The sequence below is a fragment of the Neomonachus schauinslandi genome, chromosome 16 (genome assembly GCF_002201575.2).
Source record: "Neomonachus schauinslandi chromosome 16, ASM220157v2, whole genome shotgun sequence".
Taxonomy (NCBI): Eukaryota; Metazoa; Chordata; class Mammalia; order Carnivora; family Phocidae; genus Neomonachus; species Neomonachus schauinslandi.
Window position 1 is genome coordinate 18,560,642 of NC_058418.1, and position 21,808 is coordinate 18,582,449.

The following is a 21,808-nucleotide window of genomic DNA, read 5'->3' on the forward strand; positions in this document are numbered from 1 at the left end:
GGCTGATCGTGCCCACCTTCTGATCCAGGGTTGGTTTCTGTGCTCAGAAAATCCACCGGCCTGTACTTACAGCGTGTAGACTTTTCTGTCTGTCGATCAACAGCTAACAAAAACTTACTCTGTGAGAGATACAGGTCAAACAATACACTTGGGATTGGTTTGATACTATTCCACCAAAAACAAAACTGTACATTGGGGTATGGATAAAATCAGATTCCCCAAATCTGAGAAATCATTGAAGCTGAGTGATGGAAACATGGAGACTCAGTAACCTGTTCAACCTCCAAACAAAAAAAAAAAGTCTCTAAGCTCCTGAGTTCTATTCCTACAAAACCGCACTTCCAAACGGGAGACAAAACCCCACTTACAGGGCCTGGCTCAGGCTTTCTTCATCAGGTGGCATTTTAGCTCTTTCGTGTAACATCTTCAGCTGTTCTATATGCTCCGAGTTGTCAATGCCCATTCCCATCGACAAAATTTCAGTACGAACATTATAGTCAATAACAGAGGTCTTCAAATTTGAAAGTTTTGTAATGTGCACCTTGAATCAAAAAAAAAGTCTATTTGCAGGAATCAGGCTTTGAACTTTCAAATCAATAGAAAACGCTCACGTGACCTTGCGATCTCACTGTCACGCTGGGCACTCGTGGGCCTCCCTGAGTGGCTTCCAGCTGATTTCGTAACTGCGGTGACACGTGAGATTCTTCCAGAGCCCACTCCCACACTACAGAAGTACGATGAGGGCTGGGGTTGGGGGCTCCCTGTAATGCTGGGACCACACACAAAATTCTTAGATCTTTCTAACTTTTTATCTCTCTTAACAAGGAGGACCCTAAGGCTCAGAGACGTCGGTGCCCAGAAAGGGCCTACACCATGGCCCTAAATCCTGTGCTCTGGGCAGTTTCCTCCACTGGTTTTCTTCTGCAACCAAAATATTCTCATCCATCTTAATTTACACAAAATATGAGGTTTTGCAACACTGAGATTCCTGTCGATGGGAGGTGCAGACCCAGGACTGGGCACCCCCTTCATGGCAGCAGGGTGGGGAGCCAGGCCAGGACCAGCTGGAGCACCTTCCTAAGCGAACACCGGGAATCTGTTCCCATCTGGGAATGGCAGAAGAGCCTTTCTCCACTCAAACTGGGGGCCGAGAGGTCTGGGGAGAGAAGGAAGTGTGTGGGGGTCTGTCTCCCCTCCACCGTGCCATGGACACCACTACACGAGCTGTGGGAGCAGAATGCCAGGTGGATTGTCTTTGCTTCTTCATTTCCTTAGCTATCGTCTTAAAAATCTCTTAATAAAGTTTCCATTTTGGGGGCATCTGAGTGGCTCAGTCAGTCAAGTGACTGCCTTCGGCTCAGGTCATGATCCCAGGGTCCTGGGATCGAGCCCCACATCGGGCTCCCTGCTCAGCGGGGAGTCTGCTTCTCCCTCTCCCGCTCCCCCTGCTTGTGTTTCCTCTCTGTCAAATAAATAAAATCTTTAAAAAAAAAGTTTACATTTTTTTCCTCCAATAAAGAACCAGAATACTATTATATAAACCAAGACGCCAAATCTTCATTTGACCTGTATTGGTAATCTTTACCTTCTCTACTAAAAATCATTGTCTCCTCTGAACTCTTAAATCTTACACCCAAACTCCTCTTTGTAGGTGTGAAGGCTTTTCCAGTCTCATAAAAATAACTTCCAGCAGAACAATTTTATGAACTGAATTCTTTTAAATGTTATACACATACTAAGATTTAAGTCCAGTGGAGAACTTCAGATTGAAAAGCAGACTCCTTGGTGTACGAGAGTGGTCAGAGGGGGTGATGCTGGCATTGGAGGGGATGCGGGGAGCCCCACTTACAGGTTCTGGTCTGACACTCAGCCCTGCCCACCCCTGTGGCAACTCCACAGAGTAGGAGTTTCTGTTCATGGACAGAAGCCAAGTGTCCCACACCAGACCTAGCACAGAATGGGTGCTCAATAAATATTTGGTGAAGAAATATATTATTCAAGCAACAAATTAGAATAATTTTAGGGGTCCATCCAAAAACAGATTTCTTTTAAGAAAACCACATACTCAGGGCGCCTGGGTGGCTCAGTTGGTTAAGCATCTGCCTTCGGCTCAGGTCATGATCTCAGGGTCCTGGGATCGAGCTCCACGTTGGGCTCCCTGCTCAGCGGGAAGCCTGCTTCTCCCTCTGCCCCTTCCCCCATTTGTGTGCGCCCCCCCCAATAAATAAAATCTTTTTTAAAAAAGAAAACTGCATACCCACCATTGGATCGATCCACACTGTATTTCCTAAAGCCAATATCACTTTGGCATCATGCAATTTTCCAATAATTTTACGATGAATGTACCTAGTAACCTAGAAAAAAAGCCACTTAGGTAATTTCTCTGAAGCTTTAGGAAAATATCTTACTCTGTTTATGCTGTATAGTCTTGCAAAAAATGTCTCCATGCATTTCACTTGAGCCTTACCCCCACCCCATGAGGCAGGTTACAGAGGCCCTCATGCCCCTGCTTGGACAAGGGTAATTAACAGGGGAGCTGAATAAGGACAGAGGCAAATGGCACCTCTGGACCCCCCAGGCTGCATGTTCCCCATTGCGGCCATATGTCCTAGCTCTCCTCTGTGAACACCAAGTCTGTCTCTGGAAGCTCACTGAGCCTGAAGAGACCCTGGAGCGGGGGGCCCCAGGCTTCCATGTACCCTGTCCCGAGCACATGGCTGATGTTTGTCTCAAGCAGGGCCCCAGCAGACCCGACGTGCCAGAGTACTCCTTCAGGCCCATTTCCACTCCTGTAAAGCAGACAGGAGGGAGCTGGCTCATCACAATTAGATGCTTCCATCCCCCTTGAACCTTGCACAGTCATTTTAAAGAATACACATGGGAGAAACTTGCCCCCTTTTCCAGAGGCCCCTCTTCAAGAAATACTTGTGGTTGATTGTCTTGACAGACCAAACGTTTCTTGAAGACAAGAACCATGACCTTCTTGCTAATGGCTACATCCCCAGAGCCCAACGGTACCAGACCACAGGGACACTCTGTGAATACTTTGCAGAAGGAAAAAAAACCACTATTTAATAAGGAGTATTTTTAATGGACCTCTAACAGCAGTGTCGTGTGTTCATCCTGTATTGTGAAAACACTCACCTGTTTAATCCCTGGACCGTGTCCGACCTTGTTTATAACCCAAACTGTTTTTACTTTGCCAACTGCAATGGCTTATTTCATGTCCTATTAATTGGATTATATGAAATTTAACCCTCCTTTGAAGAATCAAGCGCATCGTTAGGAAGAAGACACTGCTCTTCTGATGAGCGGGACCAGCTGTCTGGCGAGCCATGGAAGCCCACCTGGGGCGGCTCTTTCGTGTACCGTGTGTTCTCTCCACCTTCGGTGCCTCATCTGGTCTATGTAGGGAAATCCTAGTGACTCTTCCTGAAGGGCCCAGAGGAAATGCCCTTCCTGTGCTCTCTTTCCTTGCCCGGCCTCCCAACCCCAGGGGAATGAGCTGGCCTCTGCCTCCATTTGATGGGGGTACCCACTTGGGGCTCACACTGTTTCCTCCCAAGCTGACAGCCAACTTATTTCATCGTGATGCATAGCTTATACCAATTCTAAGACTGTGAGCACTAATGATGACGACGACCACCCGGACGAGGGTCTTTAACTGTCAGGAACCATGAGGCTTCTTAGCCAAACTTAATACTCTAAATTTAAATAAACCTCGATTCTGTGTATATTCTGAAAGTCAACAAAGTACAAAAAGCCAAAATAACTTACCTTTGGATTCCACTCAACTTCATTGTCAGCAGGTTTCACTCTGCAAACAATGAACTCCACCGCCTGGGGGGGCAGAGTGTGGAAATTTTCCGGAAGACGCAGCAGTTGGTCTCTTGTGACGAGTCCAGTCCGGCCTTCATCTATAAACTTCACAAGGACACTGTCCGGACCCCAGGTGTCTTCTTTTTGGCTCAGCTCCAGCACCTCAACCCTGGAGAACAACTGTAGCTTTAGTGTAACACAGAGATCCCAACGGAAAATCATCTTTGCCTCCCCACCTACTCATTAAATCCAAGAAGACTCTAAACTGCAAGGTTCTTTTCCATACTAGAAATAAAAATTAGCTCGAGCCCCCAAGAACACTCAGAATGGCTTATTCAAGTACACAGAAGTATAAAGAATGTGTACTACTTTTGACTAGAGTAAACCCCTTTATCGGACAACACGATGAAAATCAACTCAGTGAAGTGAAGTTTCCACATTTCTCGGTCGAGCCTACCCTGAGCGCTCGGAGCTGGGAGCGGCACGGGAACACCGACCGCACAGCCTACGTCATCCCGCCACGGCTCAGCCTGCTCATCTGTGAGAGGGGACCCCATCTCACGGCAATCACATAAGCATGGAGTGAGGCGGAGGCGTCTATGTAGGCGGCACAGGGACGGCTCTGGAAGCGTGACACCGCCTTCCGTGCCCTGTGCTCAGGAGCCAGGAGCCCAGGGTCAGGGGAGTGTCAGGTGCAGAACTTCATCGGGCGGCTGGGGGGACGCGACGCTGCCACCCCCCCGCCCACCCAGGGCCAGGCTACATCCGCGCACACTGGGGCAGATGGACACGGGTGCAAACAGGGATTCGATACCACTGAAAGGTGCCTCCTGTTTCACAACTCTTAAGATGAAATACATAGATCTTTTACCTGTGATAAAGTGTTTTTTCTGCTAATCCATATAATCCGAGTTTCTCCACCTTTTCAACGGTCGTTTTATTGCTGTTACCCTTAAAATACTCATTCATTTCAGCATTAAGAGTTGCATAAAGATCCACTTGTTTATCAATTACACGACCAAAATAATGCGTTGCATTCGAAATATAAAAGGGTATTATCTGAAAAATAATCAGCAAACATATTCAGAAAACAAACTCAATCTAAACCAAAAAGCTATCTGCAGAATCAGCCCCTGACCTAAGAGCCCACAGTGCGCCAACAGGGATGGAAACGTGAACCAGGAAACTGGCCGGCACACGACAGAACCTTCCTGTACCCACAGAGGACTGTGGTTTCCCTTTAAATCTGAAGGAAAACTTTCTGTTAATCTATTTTAAAACTTTATTATTAATTGTGTTTGTTTACTCCATACTGCACTTTATAAAAATCATTCTTAAATAGCATCCCTTTCTCTTGAGCTCTTTCTGCTCTTTGTTCCCGTAACAAGCAGTATTTTGTATAGGAGGCGCTAGGGATAGGAGATAAGCCACGTCCTACGGACAGATGGGCCGCAGCCAGCATGTGGTCAAGGCAGACAACTCTTCACAGGCGAGGGTATGCAGGGTGGCTGGTGTGCAAGGGGCAATGTCGGCGTGCACGTGTGTTAGCGAGAGCGCGGAGAAGGCACTGCAGACCCCGAACAGCCTGCATGAAGGCGGGGAGTGGTGAGCTGCTCCAGCAGAGGCCAGGGCAGAGGAGTCACCTGCTGGGAAGGCAGAGGGGGCAGTGCTGACTGGGAGGCAAGCAGGCTAGAAGGCAGGGGTGAGGTCACCCCTTGTGATCAATCTCACAGGCTGACAGCCCCTAGCCCTCCTCTGTGGCACCTGAGCCCCCCTGCTTGCTGTTCCCCCACTCTCACCGCCAACGAGCTCTGCCCTGTGCCACAACACGCCACATTAACTCCTACCTCAGGGACTCGCTGCTTCCTCTCCCCGGAACAGTCTTCCCCAGGTTTTCCATGGCCAGATCCTTATCCTTTGGCCCTCGGTGCAGCTGACCCCTCAGAGAGTGCCTCCCTGCCCATAATCCCCACAGGCCCTCTGGTACTTTGGTGCATTTCACCTTCTCCAGAGCACGTGTCACCATCTTTCCCACTCACCTGTTCCAGAAAAACCCCCGAAATATGCCCAGAAAACCCCCAGTCCTGGGCACACAGGGCTTTTTTCCAGCCATACCGCCCCCTAGGCCCCAATTGTTTTGACTCCACTCTCATGAGCAGTCCTGTACATAACTAATTCACTCTGTTACAGTCACAGGATATGAGGTAAGGACATAAAAATCAACTGCATTTCTAAACAATCAGAAAATGAAGTTCAAAGAAAAATAACATTAGCATCTAAAAACATGAAATGCCAGGAATAAAGTTAACACAGTAAGGACAAGATCAGTCTACTGAAAAGTATAACACATTGCTTAGAGAAATTAAAGGTGACCTAGATGAAGTGACAAATATACCATGTTAATGGACAAGACTCGGTATTGTTTTGTTTTATTTTTAAAGATTTTATTTATTTGACAGAGAGAGACACACCGAGAGAGGGAACACAAGCAGGGGGAGCGGGAGAGGGAGAAGCAGGCCTCCCACCGAGCAGGGAGCCCGATGCGGGGCTCGATCCCAGGACCCTGGGACCATGACCTGAGCCGAAGGCAGGCGCTTAACGACTGAGCCACCCAGGTGCCCCCAAGACTTGGTATTGTTAAAATGTCAATTCTTCCATATTAATCTACAGACTCAATGCAATGCCACTCAAAATCCCATCAGGCTTCTAAGTACAAACTAGCAGGCTGATTCTAAAATTCTCTATGGATATGCAAAGGAATAGTCAGAAGGATATTGAAGAAGATGGGCAAATTGGAAGGCATCCCTACCAGTCTCCAGGATTACTTACAAAGCTACAGCAATCAAGCAAATGTGGTACCACTTAAGGGTAGACAAAGAGACCAAGGAATAGAATGAAGAATTCAGAATTCACAAATATTGTCTCTTAATTTATGTCAAAGGTGCCAATGTAATTAAGGGTGAAAGGAAGGTCTTTATAATAAATGATGCTGGAGCAACCAATTATCCATAAGGAAAAAACTTTCTCCTTACCCATACCACGCACACACAAAAATTAATTTGAAATGGATTATAGACCTAAATGTAAAACCATAAAACTTCTAGAATAAAAAAAATAAGAAGACTCTTTGCAACCTTAGGAGAGGCAAAGATTTCTTATGGCATGAAAAGAACAAAATGTAAAATAAAAAAGTGATACAGAAGGCTTCATCAAAATTAAAGACTTCCGCTTTTCAACCGAGGGAAAATATTTGCAATATATCTGACAAGGCATATCCATAATCTACAAAGAACTCTTAAAACTCAACAAGACAAACAACCCAAATTTAAAAAATGGGCAGAAACTGTGAACAGAGAGTTCCTAAGAGAGATACAAAGGGCTAAATAAGCAGTGAAAAGGGGTCCAAGATTCTTTATCACCAGAGAAATGCAAATAAATATCCATGCAAGTGCAACAGAGTGGCAAAAACTAAAGACTGAGAACACCACGTACTGAGAATGTGGACCCACTGGCCCTCTCACGTGCAGCACCGGTGAAAATGTAAAATGGTACAAATTGTTTGGCAGATTCTTACACACACTTACCCTATGACACAGCATTTCCACTACATCTCATCCAAGAGGAATGAAGAGGTAGGTCTGAAAAGACTTGTAAGCCAGAAGCTCAGAGCATCCAGAAACTGCAAACAACCCAAATGTCCATCAGCTTGTGAACACACAGACAAACTGTGGCATACAACATAACGGAATCCTGCTCAACAACGAGAAAGACAACACAGGTGAATCTCAGAAGCAGTACGCTACATAACAGAAATCAGACTCCAAACACTACCTACTGTATGATTCCATTAACATGAAAATCTAGTAAAGACAGAGCTCTAGTGGCAGAAAGCAGGTCCGGTGGCTGCCAGGAGTGGGGGTTGGGATGAGGACTGACCGCAACGGACCAGGAGAGACCTTTTTGGGGTCACGAAAATGTTCGTATCTTCACTGTGGTGGTGGTTACATGGCTGTATGTATTTCTCAAAACTCAACAAACTATACACTTCTAAATAGTGATTTTTATTGTATGTAAACTGTACCTCAATACAGCCAATTAGAAGTGGGGGTCTGGTTAGACAGGGTCTGGGAAAGTGGCAGCAGCAAAGTGTCATACGTTTTGACTCTGAATCTCCACATAAAGACAGAGCAATGAGATGGCAAAACCAAATACCAGGGATATACTTTGCAACAGAACTAATTGACAAAATATCACCACAGACCCCCGAATAAAAGCAGATGAGGAAAATAACAAAAGAGAAAATCAAGGTGACCTTGGGTTTCACGAGGACCCTGTGGATAGGCCAAAAGCACAATCCATGAAAGAAACAACTGGAAAGCTGGACGTCATTAAAATTAAAAACTTCTGCTCTGTAAGACTATAAGGAGAACAAAAAGACAAGCCACAGACTGGGAGACAATTTTTGCAAAACATATTTCTGAGAAAGGACTGGTGTCCAAAATCTACAAAGAACTCTTAAAACTCAACAATAAGAAAACAGACGCACCAATTAAAACATGGGCAAAAAAACCTGGACAACTCACCAAAGACGACATATGGGTGACAAATAAGCACATGAAAAGATGCTCAACATCAGCAGGGAATTGCAAATTAAAACACTGAGATACCACTCCACACCTACTACAACAGCTAGAACCCAAAACACCGACAATGGCACATACTGGCGAGGGCAGGAGAGCCAGGAGCTCACACTCTTTGCCAACTGGAATGCAATCGGAGCAAAATAGTCTCACTGTACAATCCAACAATCACACTCCTTAGTATTACCCAAGTTGAGCTGAAAACTCATGAGTCCACAAAAACTGCCACATGAATATTTCCCATAGCCTTATTCATAACTGCCAAAACTCGGAAGCAACCAAGATGTCCCTCAATAGGTAAATGGATAAACTGGTATATTCTGCAATAAAAAATGACCTACGAAGATAAGAGGATGTGGAGGAACCTCAGATGCATATTGCTAAATGAAAGAAGCCAGTTTAAAAAAACCTATGTATTGTATAGTTCCAATTCTATGACATTCTGGAAAACGCGAAATAATGGGACAGTAAAGTCTCGGTGACGACCAGGAGTTCCAGGGAAGAGGGGAAGGGTGGAGCATGGAGGACTTGCGAGCAGTGTAAGAATTATGTGATACCATCACAGTGGAGAGGTGTCACTATGCATTTGGCAAAATCCCTAGAATGTGCACTACAAGGAGTGAATCTCAATGTGAACTACAGAATTTAGTTAATAATAACATTATCAATATTGGTTCAGCAACTGTCACTCATGCACCACACTAATGCAAGATGTTAATAATAGGGGGAATTTTTTGGGGGGATGGTAGAGGGAACTCTGTATTTTCTGCTCAAATTTTCTATAAACCTAAACTGTTCTAAAAAATAAACATCAGTTAATTTAAACAACAAAATAGCAGATGAACAAAACCCAGCCAGATCACAAAGCCTGCATGGTGTCACTACCTGATGGAGCCACACACAGGGGAAGTCTGTGAGCGGCAACAGGTACTCACTGGAAATACGGGGCAGGGGGACGAGAGCAGCTGAGCCTGGAGGCTTTCATGCACTCCAACAACGGGCGAAGCCTGGAGCCCTGTGGAGTCTCGAACTGTCCATCCAAAGACACCAGATATGAGGGAAGAGAAGGGCCAGACGCAAGTGGGGAGGGAAACGGGGTGAGAAGATCTTAACAATCTCAGAACTGATGTCTCCTTTTTTTTTTTTTTATAAGAAACGGAAACAAGAATTCTAAAATTCTAAAAGTCACCCTGACCCACACCTCCTTCTAAAATTTAAGGAAAATATATTTTATCTAAAAAGGAGCCATAGCAAAGTATCAAAGTCAGATCCCATATTAAATCATAACAAAAAAGAGAATAAGGAGAGTAACAGTCCCTACAGATAATGAGAGCCACTAGAAAAGATGTATCCACAAGACAGATGTATCCACAAGACAGACCATCCATTTCAAAACAAGCTACCTTTCCTCTCGTTCGTTAAGAAAATAATGGGGTACTTGGCTGCCTCAGTGGAGCATGTGACTCTTGATCTCAGGGTTGTGAGTTTAAGCCTCATGTTGGGCATAGAGATTACTTAAAAAAAATCTTAAAAAAATTATAAAAGAGATACATATATGATAAATGATATGTACAAAAGAACAACCGAAATTAAAAAAAAAAAACTCAGAAAGGAAGTGACAGAACTAGGAAGAAAGAATGGTGCAAATGAACAGAACAGATCTGCCTTAGGAAAGAGGGAAGGCAGAAAGGAGAGCAATCTTGAACTCAAGAAGAAAGGAAGAAATATTAAAAAGAATTCAAAGGAAAGTGACACACTCTTAACTCAGTAATTTTATCTACATTTCAGAATTTTCCTCAAAGGAATAATCATGGATTTTTTTTTTAAAGATTTTATTTATTTATTTGAGAGAGAGAGAATGAGAGAGAGCACATGAGAGGGGGAAGGGTCAGAGGGAGAAGCAGACTCCCTGCCGAGCAGGGAGCCCGATGCGGGACTCGATCCAGGGACTCCAGGATCATGACCTGAGCCAAAGGCAGTAGCTTAACCAACTGAGCCACCCAGGCGCCCAATCATGGATGTTTTGAAAAGATGTGCTATCGTTGCATTATTTTTAATGGTCCCCATTCTCAGGATTCTGGGACTGAGCCCCGTGTCAGGCTCCACACTCAGCAGGGGGATCTGCTTGAGGATTCCCTCTCCCTCTCCCTCTGCCTCTCCACCCCACACTCATGTGCTCACACACTCGCTCGCTCTCAGATAAATAAAGCAATCTAAAAGAAAAAAAATGAAATACATTCATTAAAATGATCATTAATCATTGAACAAAGTGCAGCAGAACGTACTTTGATGTATCCAAATGTTGGTAGAGTTTGATTGGATAATTTCCTTGGCATATCTATTTCTGGATTAACATGGTGTCTATCAGGACAGATCCTTTTGTCTCTGAAAAAAAATAACTGGATTTTAAAAACAAAAACAATACTTTTTTTAACATGAATTTCAAACTATTCTTCAGGAAAATTAATCTATAATTGAAATCAGAGGACCTTTATTCTAAAAACTTTAAAGTAACCATATTAAATAATTCAGATGACACAACATGCACATTAGTGAAAAGAGGTCCTAAAATTTAATTAACACTGAATAAACTTAAAGAGTTACTCCATTACTTCTCTAGACATTCTGAAAATGAACAAAATGTACTTCCAAAATAAAGACTCTGAATCAGAAATTTATCACCACAACCCAAAACAAAGGCTAATAATTAACCTCTAAACCAGAAGTCATGCTGTAACCCAAACTGAGTAACAGTTAAACCTTTGGTTTCAAAAGTCAATAGCATAATCAAAATTGCCACTAATAACCTGTTTAATGTACCATAGTTCAAAAAAGTTAAAGTCAACAGTTATCTTAAAGTGAAGCTCAATCCAATTGATACACATCAGACATCTCCTACCCAGTCCCAGCGATCACTGGTCAAGCGCTAGCATCATGTCTGGATCGGTGAGAAGGCCCCCCATGACTGTTGAGATACCCATGCTCTCCAAACTGATTTATAGTATCAATGCACATGCTATCGAAAGTCAGGTAATGTTCCTGAGGAAACTGACAAGCCTATTCCAAAATGTATGTGGAGATGCAGTTGACTTAAAATAGCCAAAACCACCTTGATGAAGAGCAAAGTTGGAGAACTTACAAACCAGATTCCAGGACTCACTAGAACATAAGCTACAGTGAGAAAATGCAGTACCAGTGTAAGGACAAAGAGACCAAAGTAACAGAGAGTCCACATGTGGACCTCATACACTGGTTTATGTGGTGGTCATAAACATCATCTGGTTTATGCCAAAGGCACCAATTCAGGGAGAACACAGTGATGTTTTAAATAAAGGATACCAGAGCAAGTGATTATCCACACAGGAAAAAGTAATCCTTGCCCCATATCTCACACTGTACACAAACATTAACTCACCCTAGATTACACTGAAGTGTGAAAACAGTCTATAATAAGCTTTTAGAAGAAAACAGAGAAGAGTGTCTTCATGACCTAGAGATCAGCAAGTATTTCTTACATTAAGGACACAAAGTAACATCAACCAGGAAATACTTCATCAAAATTAAAAATGTCCGCTCCTCAAAAGATTCTTACAAGAGCGGAAAGGCAAGCCATGGACTGGGAAGAGATCTTCTCTAGGCACATCTCTGACAAAGCAGTTATATCTAGAAGGAATAAAGTACTCCCACAAACCAATAAGAAAAAGGATAACACCCAATGTCAAAAATGGGCAAAAGACCTGAACGGGCACCTCACAAGAAGAGGCTGGTCAAATGTCCCACAGGCATGTGAAAAGACACTCATCATTAATTACTTGGGAAATACAGATGGAAACCACGGTGTGACACTCTCCCCCAGCTGTGTCAGGGAGGGTATGGGGCCACTCAGCTCTCGCATACACGGCTGATGGGATTGTGAAACAGTCACATGCCTCCAAAAAGTTACACGTGTGCTCACCCCGTGACTCAGCAATCCCACGCCAAAGTCTAGCTTCCAAAGAAGCGGGTGCATGTTTCCACAGAAAGACACGTGCAGGAGTGTTCACAGCAGCTTCATACATAATAGCCAAAAGCTGGAAACAATTCGCAGGCCCATGAACAGGAGAATGGATACAAATACACTGTGATATATTTATACAACAGAATACTGTGCCACTAAATAGATAAATCCATCCATCAGATCCATGCAGGAACACAGATGAATGTCGCAGACAGTAGGCTGAATGTACAACTCCATTTATATAAAGTTGGAAAACGAGCAAAATTCATCAATGTGGATAGATAGTGTGGGGTGGTTACTTCTAGGGGGAGGGCAGACTGGGAAGGAGCATGGGGGCAGCTCTAGGGTGTCTCCCAGAGGCGGGCGGTGGTGTGAATCATGTGTACATACGTGAAGGTCATCCAGCAATAAACGCATCACTGTGCCCTTTACTGTACATTTCAATTTTTTTAAAAAAAATGGCTTACTTGCAAAAACCAAAAGCCTTAAGATAAGGACAAAGAGGCCTTCCGGCTTTTTTATATTCTTTGGCTTCCAGAACCCCTGCAGTAAACTCATACAGCTCCGAGGGAATCTTGGCATCTGCCCGCTCCAGGTAGCGCAGGACGCCGACCACGTGGCACGCATTCCTCTCTGTCAGCAGCAAGACGGATTTGGTCTTCGTATCTCCCTGTTCTGCAGGAGAACCCTTAAAATCGGGAGTGAATAAAGGCAACAGGTCATCCATCCCAGTCTAAATGACGAAACTTTGTGGACTCTGCATTTGTCATTGCACAGATAATGCTGGAGAATATTTAAAGATCAAGAAAGTTCATCAGACCTGCTCGGTGGAACTCTGAAAACGAGCAGACATGCAGTACAGGCGTCCACCAAAGATTTTGGGGGAGGAAGGAAAGCTGAAGTGGATCACACACGTGGCATCAGTGATGGTGAGGAGTGGTATGCAATCATCCGTTAAGGCTGCGGAGAAGGAGCCGGCAGTCACAAACGAGGCTGTGGTTTTCCTGCACTTACTACAGAGCAGTTCCAGGAACTGGACTTGAGCACAGTTCTCTACTGCATCTCACTTCTTAGATGCCAACAAACTTCTTCCCCATTTGTTTCCCCAAAATGTCACACACAGCCCAGTGATGACGTTCCAGAGAAAAGTGGTCCCCCTCATTTTAGCTTGGAAAATGCTTCTTTCTATTACAAATCTAGGCTGCCCATCAATCTTTCACTTATTTCATACATTTTGACTTTTCGATCTCTAACATCAGATTTCACAACCATCTGTGACAGATTTCATCATAGGCACACACACGTTTATGTTCCGCCTGGAACCCCAGGGAGAAGGCCTACACTCAGAGCTCCGCAGGTCCCTGCCTTCACCTCGACACCAAAATCTTGGCGGAGTTTAACCTTCATTCTGAAATTAACATTACTAATAAATTCTCAGTAAATCGGAAATGATGAGAAACTGGGAGACTAGCTATACAAATAAACTGAAGACATGATTCCTATTAGCTCAGCCTTCTCTAAATGGAAGTAGAAATTAAAACACTTACCTAATACAATGTGAGAGCCAGAACTTAACTTCTTCTTCCACTGTTCTAAAACACTTTTTAAATTAAAAACCATTTCTTTATGCATTTTCAAGCAAAATATTGAACTGCTTTCTACTACCTAAAGATGAAACCAAATAGGCCAGTTCACAGTCAGGAACATAAGCTTGAAGTTAATTGTTCCATCAATAACTATCAGTATAAAACATTTAAAATTATCTGTGAGGGTATTACCTCATTGATCCACAAATTATAAGAACAAGATGATTGTAAACTGAAACAAATATATTTCTAAAATTCTATACTTTGTATCTAAAAACTTGCTTAAGTGAAAAACATTTTGCTAAAACTATTTTCCTTTTTAAATAATGCATGCATACACAGATGTGTGCATATATATGTACACACACACACATCAAATTTATGTGCCAACGTCACATTTTTTCATGACACCTCTAGTTCATCATTGCTGAAAGATGGATGTACTACTGATTCTTATATTTTTAAAATTTTTTTATAGAACCTTTTTTTAAAAAGGTTTCTTTATTTGAGAGGGAGCATGTGGGGGGGGGGTGCAAAGGGAGAGGGAGAGAGAATCCCATGCAGACTCCCCATGAGCACGGAGCCTGACGCAGACTCCCCACTGAGCATGGAGCCTGATGCGGGGCTCAATCTCAGGACCTGAGATTATGACCTGAGCCAAAACCAAGAGTTGGAAGCCTAACTGACTGCACCACCCAGGCGCTCCTGATTCTTACATTTTAATTTGTATTTGGCTTCATTTCTACATTTTACTATTTATGTAGATTTAGATTAAATAAATCCATAGCCAATTTAGTTGGCTGTTCTGGCCACGTGATCTATCTCTTGGTGTTACGGTCCCTACTTTTTTAAAGAGGGTACATTAGTCCCAGGCATTTCTTTATGAATGGGATCCTTTTAATGACAAAACACAGAGCACTGGCCCCCTTAGGGAACATCTGCTTCCTTGGAAAGGCTGGTCCCACCTACTTGGCTCCTCCCTCAAGGTCAGGCCTCCCGCTGTCCTCATTGTTATGCATACTCCACAGCACTAGCCACCCCTTCTTCAGACTGTTGATCAGCTTGTAACGTTTTATCCCCTGTCAAATATTTAACTACCGATAATTCTCTGATGATTTCGACACTTAATCATGGTTTAAACAAACAGTAAGGACATTTATGGGCTCACCTTACACACTATTTCTGTTTCAGCTACAGAACCGGTGAAGATCAAGGTCTTTTGTGCTTGACTTGGAATGAAATCTAAAGTCTGGAGTAAAGTAGAGGTTTTTTCACATTCTAGGCAAAGGTGTACTACCTGGTAATGAAATACAGCAACAGTGTGGTTTTAAATGGTGCTCCAGTTTCACTTTTCATCGCTAAGTGAGGATCTTAACAGCAAAGAGTACAGAAAATCAATATAAACCTAAATACACGATTACAGATTTTTGTATGAGATTAAAGCTGTAACAGTTTAGGAGGAAGCCATGATATCATGGCTACTCGCTTGCGTTCATCAGCCCCCACCTCCTATTCGCCCACAAGCCCGTACCTGCTGGACGCTGCCATAGAGAGCAGCCTCTTCCATGGCTGTGACCACGATGTAGGGGTCGTTCATGAACTCTTTGACCAACTGCTCTATATGTCTGCTCCAATGAACGCCGACGGCAACCATCTGATGTGGTGCAGATTCCCTTTCTTCAACGTCAATATTTTTTTTAAAGTTATCTAATATAGCAAACATCTAAAAAATTAGTATAATTAATTTCGTTTTTATTTCAGAAGGGAGTAGTAAGTGGTTGACAGAACATGAAAGGTAAAGAATTGTACATTTTCTGTTCTCAGAGTGGGGGAAGGTCTTTCCAAACAAAAGAAAAAAAAACTAAAAAGGAATGTTAAATATAAACAAAACACAAACAATATCTAGGTGAACGTGTAACGTTATGTAACGAAGCATTAACATCCTTATATTAAAAAGTTCTACAAATGGACTAGAAAAAGATGACCCTACCAACAGAAAATAAGCAAGGAAAATGAACAAGCAGCTCAGAGAACAGTACGAGTGGCCAGTATGAAGGCTCGACTTGACAAGTAATCAAGGAAATGCACATGATGCTAACGAGATGCCACATTTAACAAGCCCACAAGAAACGGAAGCTGGCCTAAGGCCTCCCACTGCCCGGGTGCGGGGTGCATGATGTGACAGCATGCTGTCCATGGGAGTTTCCGCTTTCAGAAAGGCAACTGTACAGCGCAGCATTCTGGGTATTAGTTTTGCAAATCAGAACTGAGGCTTCAGAGGCATTCACAAACCCTGCATAGGCCCACACAGTCGGTAAGCAACAAAGCCTGGACTTGAACCTGGGCACATCACTGCTCCCAAATGAAATGCTTGTGGTCATCATGTTACACTGTGCCCAAGAAATGCCTTCTTGTAAGAATTCATAGTCTTTGATCCATTAATCCCCTTCCTAGGAATTTATCCTAAGGGAAACGTGCAAAAAAGACGTATGTTCTTTAGCCACATGCACACACAAATGATGCTAAACGTCCAAAAATCAGACCATTTAAAAAAACTGTTATGCCCACAGGATTCCATACTGGCCCATGGCCAGCAAACAATCAACCTGTAGGATAGTTACTAATTATACTCCCGATGCTGCTTACTGAAAAATGCAAGTTATAAACTAGCCATAAAATAAGGCCTGATGTTGTCAGTTTTAAGTATCAATTGACACAGGAATTATTCCAGAACAGGAAGAGCGATTACCTCTGAGTGTAACTCAGTGGATGCTGGGGTTGTTCAAGTACTTTTCTCTGTATCCCAAATTTTCTAGAATAAAACTTATTGCTTCCATAATCATAAAAATATCAGTATTTTAGGAAACCTCACTGGAAAAGAATTTTTGGTCTTCAGAGAGAACTTTAAAATTTGGGAAAGAGGGATGACTGGGTGGCTCAGTCGGTTAAGCGTTTGCCTGCTCAGGTCATGATCCCAGGGTCCTGGGATCGAGCCCTGCGTCGAACTCCCTGCCCAGCGGGGAGCCTGCTTCTCCCTCTCCTTCCTGATCACTCGTGCTCTCTCTCGCTATCTCTGTCATCCTCTCTCTCTCAAATAAATAAATCTAAAAAAAAGGGGCGCCTGGGTGGCTCAGTTGTTAGGCGTCTGCCTTCGGCTCAGGTCATGATCTCAGGGTCCTGGGATCGAGCCCCACATCAGGCTCCCTGCTCAGCGGGGAGCCTGCTTCTCCCTCTCTCACTCCCCGCTGCTTGTGTTCCCTCTCTCACTGTCTCTCTAATAAATAAAATTAAAAAAAAAAAAATCTAAAAAAAAAATTGGGGAAGGAAATTTCAGATGAACTCTCTTCACAATTATAAAAGTTAAAGGGAAAACTTTTCAAGATTAACTGGCTTTTTCTCCCAATAGACACGTCATCTCCTGATTCCTAAAAGCAGGTAAGACTTCAATCATATATACATTTATTTCTGAGGGATAATGACATCTCGATGGAAGCCATACTTACTTCTTCAGTAGCTTCAAAGAATAACACTTCCACCTCATCCAAGATGAGGTGACAGAGTCTAAGAAATAACAAGCTTTGGTATTTGAGAAGTCTCAGGAGGCTGTGGGGTGTTGTAACAATGATGTCACCTACATTTTAAAAGAGAAGACAATTAACATTCAGATTTTCCATAGGTTTTTCTCACACCTTCTAGAACTGCTGTCTAATGACGCAAAAAGCGGTTTTTCTTGCTGGGTGGGTGAGGCCTGGCTGTCCGGGCCAACACTTGTCCTTATCTAGCACCTGGGCTCCCACCAATGTTTGTGCTCCTAAAAGGCAGGGGTGGGGGTTCAGCTGACATCTAACGAACAGGAGGTATTCGATAAATAGTTAATGAGTGAAGGAAATCATGGTGCCTTCTCAGTGGAACAGCTGTAAGCCAAGGTCGAACCTTCGCCCTTCTGTGCCCGCCCGTAACGGACAGTGAGGTCCCACCTGTAGCTGGACTAGTGACATCATCACACAAGCCCGCGTCCTGCGCACCTGCCAGGCAGGGCCCCACTGCACTCTGCAGGGAAAACCAAACAGCTTGGAAAGGATGCTTACACCCCCTTGGAAGCTTCATGTTTTTGGCTTCATCTTTGTGGAGTCCGATTGTTAACAATATGGGATGAAGAGGCCTGGAGGATGTGCTATAGTCTTCCAGTAATTCAAAAGTAAATTGGGCCTTTTTCCACCCAGGGCACACGATGACTGCCAGAGGCTGCAAAGACAAATTCACATAATTTGGGGCAAAAGTTAGGAATTGAACCTAGTCTATGTTGAAGCATGCAGAACATCTCCTTCCACAGAGGAAGCACTATATAATTTGTTTGCTACCATCATCGTCCTGTAAGTCAGAAAAGATATAATTTCATTAGAATTGATTTAGACACATGGACTCAAATTCCTCTAGGGCTTACACCAAGCATTTCACAATTATTAATTCATTTTGTCTTTAAAACACTCTCACAGGGTAGATGAGGGGTGTGAGGCACAGAGAGGTAAAGTTAGTTGCCCAAGGCCACACAGCTAATACACAGGAGCAATAGGATCTGAACCCAGGTGGTCTGGCTCCAGGACTCCTGCTCCCAGGGACCAGGTGAACTAACGGTCCCCTGAAAGGGGCTTTAGAAAAGGTTAGCATCTCTTCCTTAGGGAAGTCTGCTACGGCTCCATCTGAACGCTGACGGCCACCATCCCACAGTTATCTCCTGTGAAGTCACACTGTGCTGCCTGCCAAACACCCTCCCGGACACATGCCCTCCAGGAACTGAAGACAAGAACAAGTCTCCCCTCTCCTTCACGCAGATCCAGGTAGGGCGCCAGCTTCTAGGCACCGGGCCTAAAAGCAAGCTGACCACAGAGATGTGGAGAAACAGAGGACACAAGAGGCAAGACCCAGGCATCATTTTTGGCCCAGCCCCGATTCTATCTCAACACAGGCTGCAGAGATGTGGTCCACAGGGGTCAGCTGCTCACTGAAGGATGGAGATGTGAATACATAATAACCCCACCAATGCAGACTTCCAAAGGGCAATCATTAAAACCACATGGCAGAATGAGAAAAATGAGTCTCTCTCCTACACACAATGGTGTCTTTTCTTACTATGATCTTTCACCTTCTGATGAGGAACAGAGCTGCACTCCCTGTATCCTCTGAGACATGTCGGGGACAGAGCTCTTCTGTATGGGGGTTCACCTGACCACCCGGACCCTGCAGAGCAGGACTCACTATCCCCATCACCTGACCCCACACCCCACTTTTCTCCTTTCCAGCATCCTTCACAGATCCTTGCAGATTCCTGCACATGGGAAGAATAAAGTAGGGTTCTACAACAGTGTGGGATGCTCTGAAATAATTAAAAGAATGTGAGACACGATGACAGAAAGACCCAAGTTCTAATCCCACTTCTTGTCTCACTTGTCAGATGAGGCTAATTTTCTCATCTAGGAAACAATGAAAACCGTACACAGCCAACCATCTCACAGGGTGACCGTGACAGAGGAACTGAATCAGTGGAATAAGTTTATAAGCGATATATTCATCTCCAAACGCCAGCAATCTCTTGGCTCAGCCGATGGCCACAACAGGGGCTCAAGGGGAGAATCAGTGGCAGAGAATCAATGACTCTGGTAAGTTCCTGTCTTGTCATGGAAACCAAATGAGTAATGTAACCCAAACTTCACCAAAAGTTCGGCATAAAATTTAAAAATAAATATTTAAGCCCTGTTGTTGTGAAAACAAGACTGTCTCCAACTTACTCCATTTCTACTTGGTAAAGACTTGTAGCAGCCCCCCGTTTGCAGAATTGTAAGGACTGGTGGGAGGTACAGCAGAGGATCATTTCCACAGTGAGAGATGACCACCACGTCACAGCCCCGGGCTATGGGAGGCCAAGAGTAGGATTCCGTGTGGCTAGGTCCTGGGAACTTGTTTCTTTGAAGAGCCTACAAAACATCAGCCACCAAAAAACCACAAATGAAGCATAGAAAACTAACAAAAACTCCATCTCTTTGCTCACTTCCCCCACAAACAGCCACTACACATTGCTTATTCTGGTATTTTCTAAGACCTAACTTGACAAGTCCCCAAGTCTTTTCTCAGCACCAAACTTCTGCCCTAAGATGCTTGCTTTTCTAGGCTCCAAATTAAAACCAAGTGCTTAGAGCTCACCAGAGCAAGGATGTGGCTCCTCCTAATAATCTGTGAATACATCAGCTTTACTTACAAACTTTTTTTTTTAAACATGCCTTTATTGGGGTGCTTGGCTGGCTCAGTCAGAGGAGCGTTCAACTCTTCATCTCGGGGTCATGAGTTCAAGCCCCACACTGGATGTGGAGATAAACTTAAAAAAAAAAAAAACCCACATGCCTTTGCTTATTTTTCTACGTAACGGTCACTAAAACCTCCCAAGTGTGGCAACAGAAAGAGTTCTCCAGCCACAATGACCCTACGTTCCAAGAGGCTGAATTCATGAGCACAATTTGTGGGTGACGTCCCCGTCCGCCCAGCCCTGAGCCCCAGGAGCAGCGCAGACCAGCGACTGGGCGTCCCACGTGCAGCCGTCACCCTGCGGCCTCCTGGCACTGTCCCTGCTGTCTGCAAGGCCGGTCATCCTTCCTGGCTGACTTTCTTGCTTTGGTGGAGAACATACTTCAGGAGTGTCTCTCTTGAGGAAGTCAATTCTCTTGCATGTCTTGAAAATGTCTTCATTGCTAGTTTAGGATGGACCTCAAGGTTGGGAAGAACTTTTCACCCAAATCTCGGAATCAGCGCCCCTCTGGTGTTACCGATGGCAAGTCTGAAGGCATTCGTGCCCTCGGAAGCCCCCCGATTGGACGCTTCACAGCCAAGTGCCCGCGATCCTGCCCCCTCGCTGTGGCTGGGCTTGTGGGATGAGGACTCTCGTAATTTGGACAGTCCCTTCCATGAGGTCTGGAAATCACTCATGTGTTGCTCTTCTCAGAATTTTCTGCCCACTTCCTTTGCTCTTTTTAAAAAATCCCACTGCAGAGACTGGACCTTGAAATGACCCTCAAATTGTTTCCCTCCTATTTCCATCTCCTTGTCTTTTTGCTCTACTTTCTAAGAGTTAGCTTCCATTTTCTCTCTCTAATCTGCTGCTTGGTTTCTATCTCTACAGCATTCTGAATTTCCAAGAACCGTTTTTATCCTCTGGGCCTTTTTTATAGCACCCTGTTATTGTTTAATAAATACTGTTAATACTTATCTCTGAGGGTATTTATTTTGTAGCATTATCTTCTATTGCCTACACTGTTTCCTTCAGAGTTTTATTTTGGTCTTTTTTTTAAAAAATGCTTTTATTTTCTTTTTAGGTGGGAGGTTTCATCAAATGTCTAAGGATCCCTGATTTGTGTTCGCCAGGAGGAGGCCCACTAAAAGCAGGCTGGAAGACGTGTGGCCAGCGCAGAGCTCAGCTCCGTGAGCGCCACACCCCTGCAGGAAGCCAGGGCAGCGAGCAGGTGTCTTCACTGGGAGAATTCATCTGAAGGGCATTTCTAGGGCCATTCAGTTCCTTCAAAAAGATCATCCTTCCCGAGAGGCTGACTGTGGATGCTCAGGAACGGGTGGAGGAAAGTTCAGAACCTCCTACTTCTCTCCTTCCTCTACTAGTCAGCCACACGCTGGTGCCTGTTTTCCATCTTCTGAAAGCCTGTGCAAATTTCTAGGCCACTAAAGACTTTGTTCTCAATTCAATTCATCCTTGTGGATTTAGCCTC

At 44.1% G+C, this 21,808-nt stretch overlaps 1 protein-coding gene across 1 annotated transcript in view; it reads right to left on the reverse strand.

Annotated features, from left to right (window-relative positions):
• Positions 1–21,808, reverse strand: part of TDRD12 (tudor domain containing 12) — a 65,847-nt gene that overhangs the window by 5,827 nt on the left and 38,212 nt on the right. Inside the window, exons 14-26 of the mRNA XM_021700992.2 lie at positions 19,829–20,014; positions 18,131–18,287; positions 17,546–17,673; positions 15,574–15,765; positions 15,211–15,339; positions 14,004–14,121; positions 13,277–13,416; positions 12,924–13,144; positions 10,745–10,844; positions 4,691–4,878; positions 3,778–3,988; positions 2,262–2,354; positions 369–541 (exon numbers count right to left, since the gene is read on the reverse strand). Coding sequence (XP_021556667.2) covers positions 369–541; positions 2,262–2,354; positions 3,778–3,988; positions 4,691–4,878; positions 10,745–10,844; positions 12,924–13,144; positions 13,277–13,416; positions 14,004–14,121; positions 15,211–15,339; positions 15,574–15,765; positions 17,546–17,673; positions 18,131–18,287; positions 19,829–20,014 — 2,036 coding nt within the window. The remainder of the gene's footprint in view (positions 1–368; positions 542–2,261; positions 2,355–3,777; positions 3,989–4,690; positions 4,879–10,744; positions 10,845–12,923; positions 13,145–13,276; positions 13,417–14,003; positions 14,122–15,210; positions 15,340–15,573; positions 15,766–17,545; positions 17,674–18,130; positions 18,288–19,828; positions 20,015–21,808) is intronic.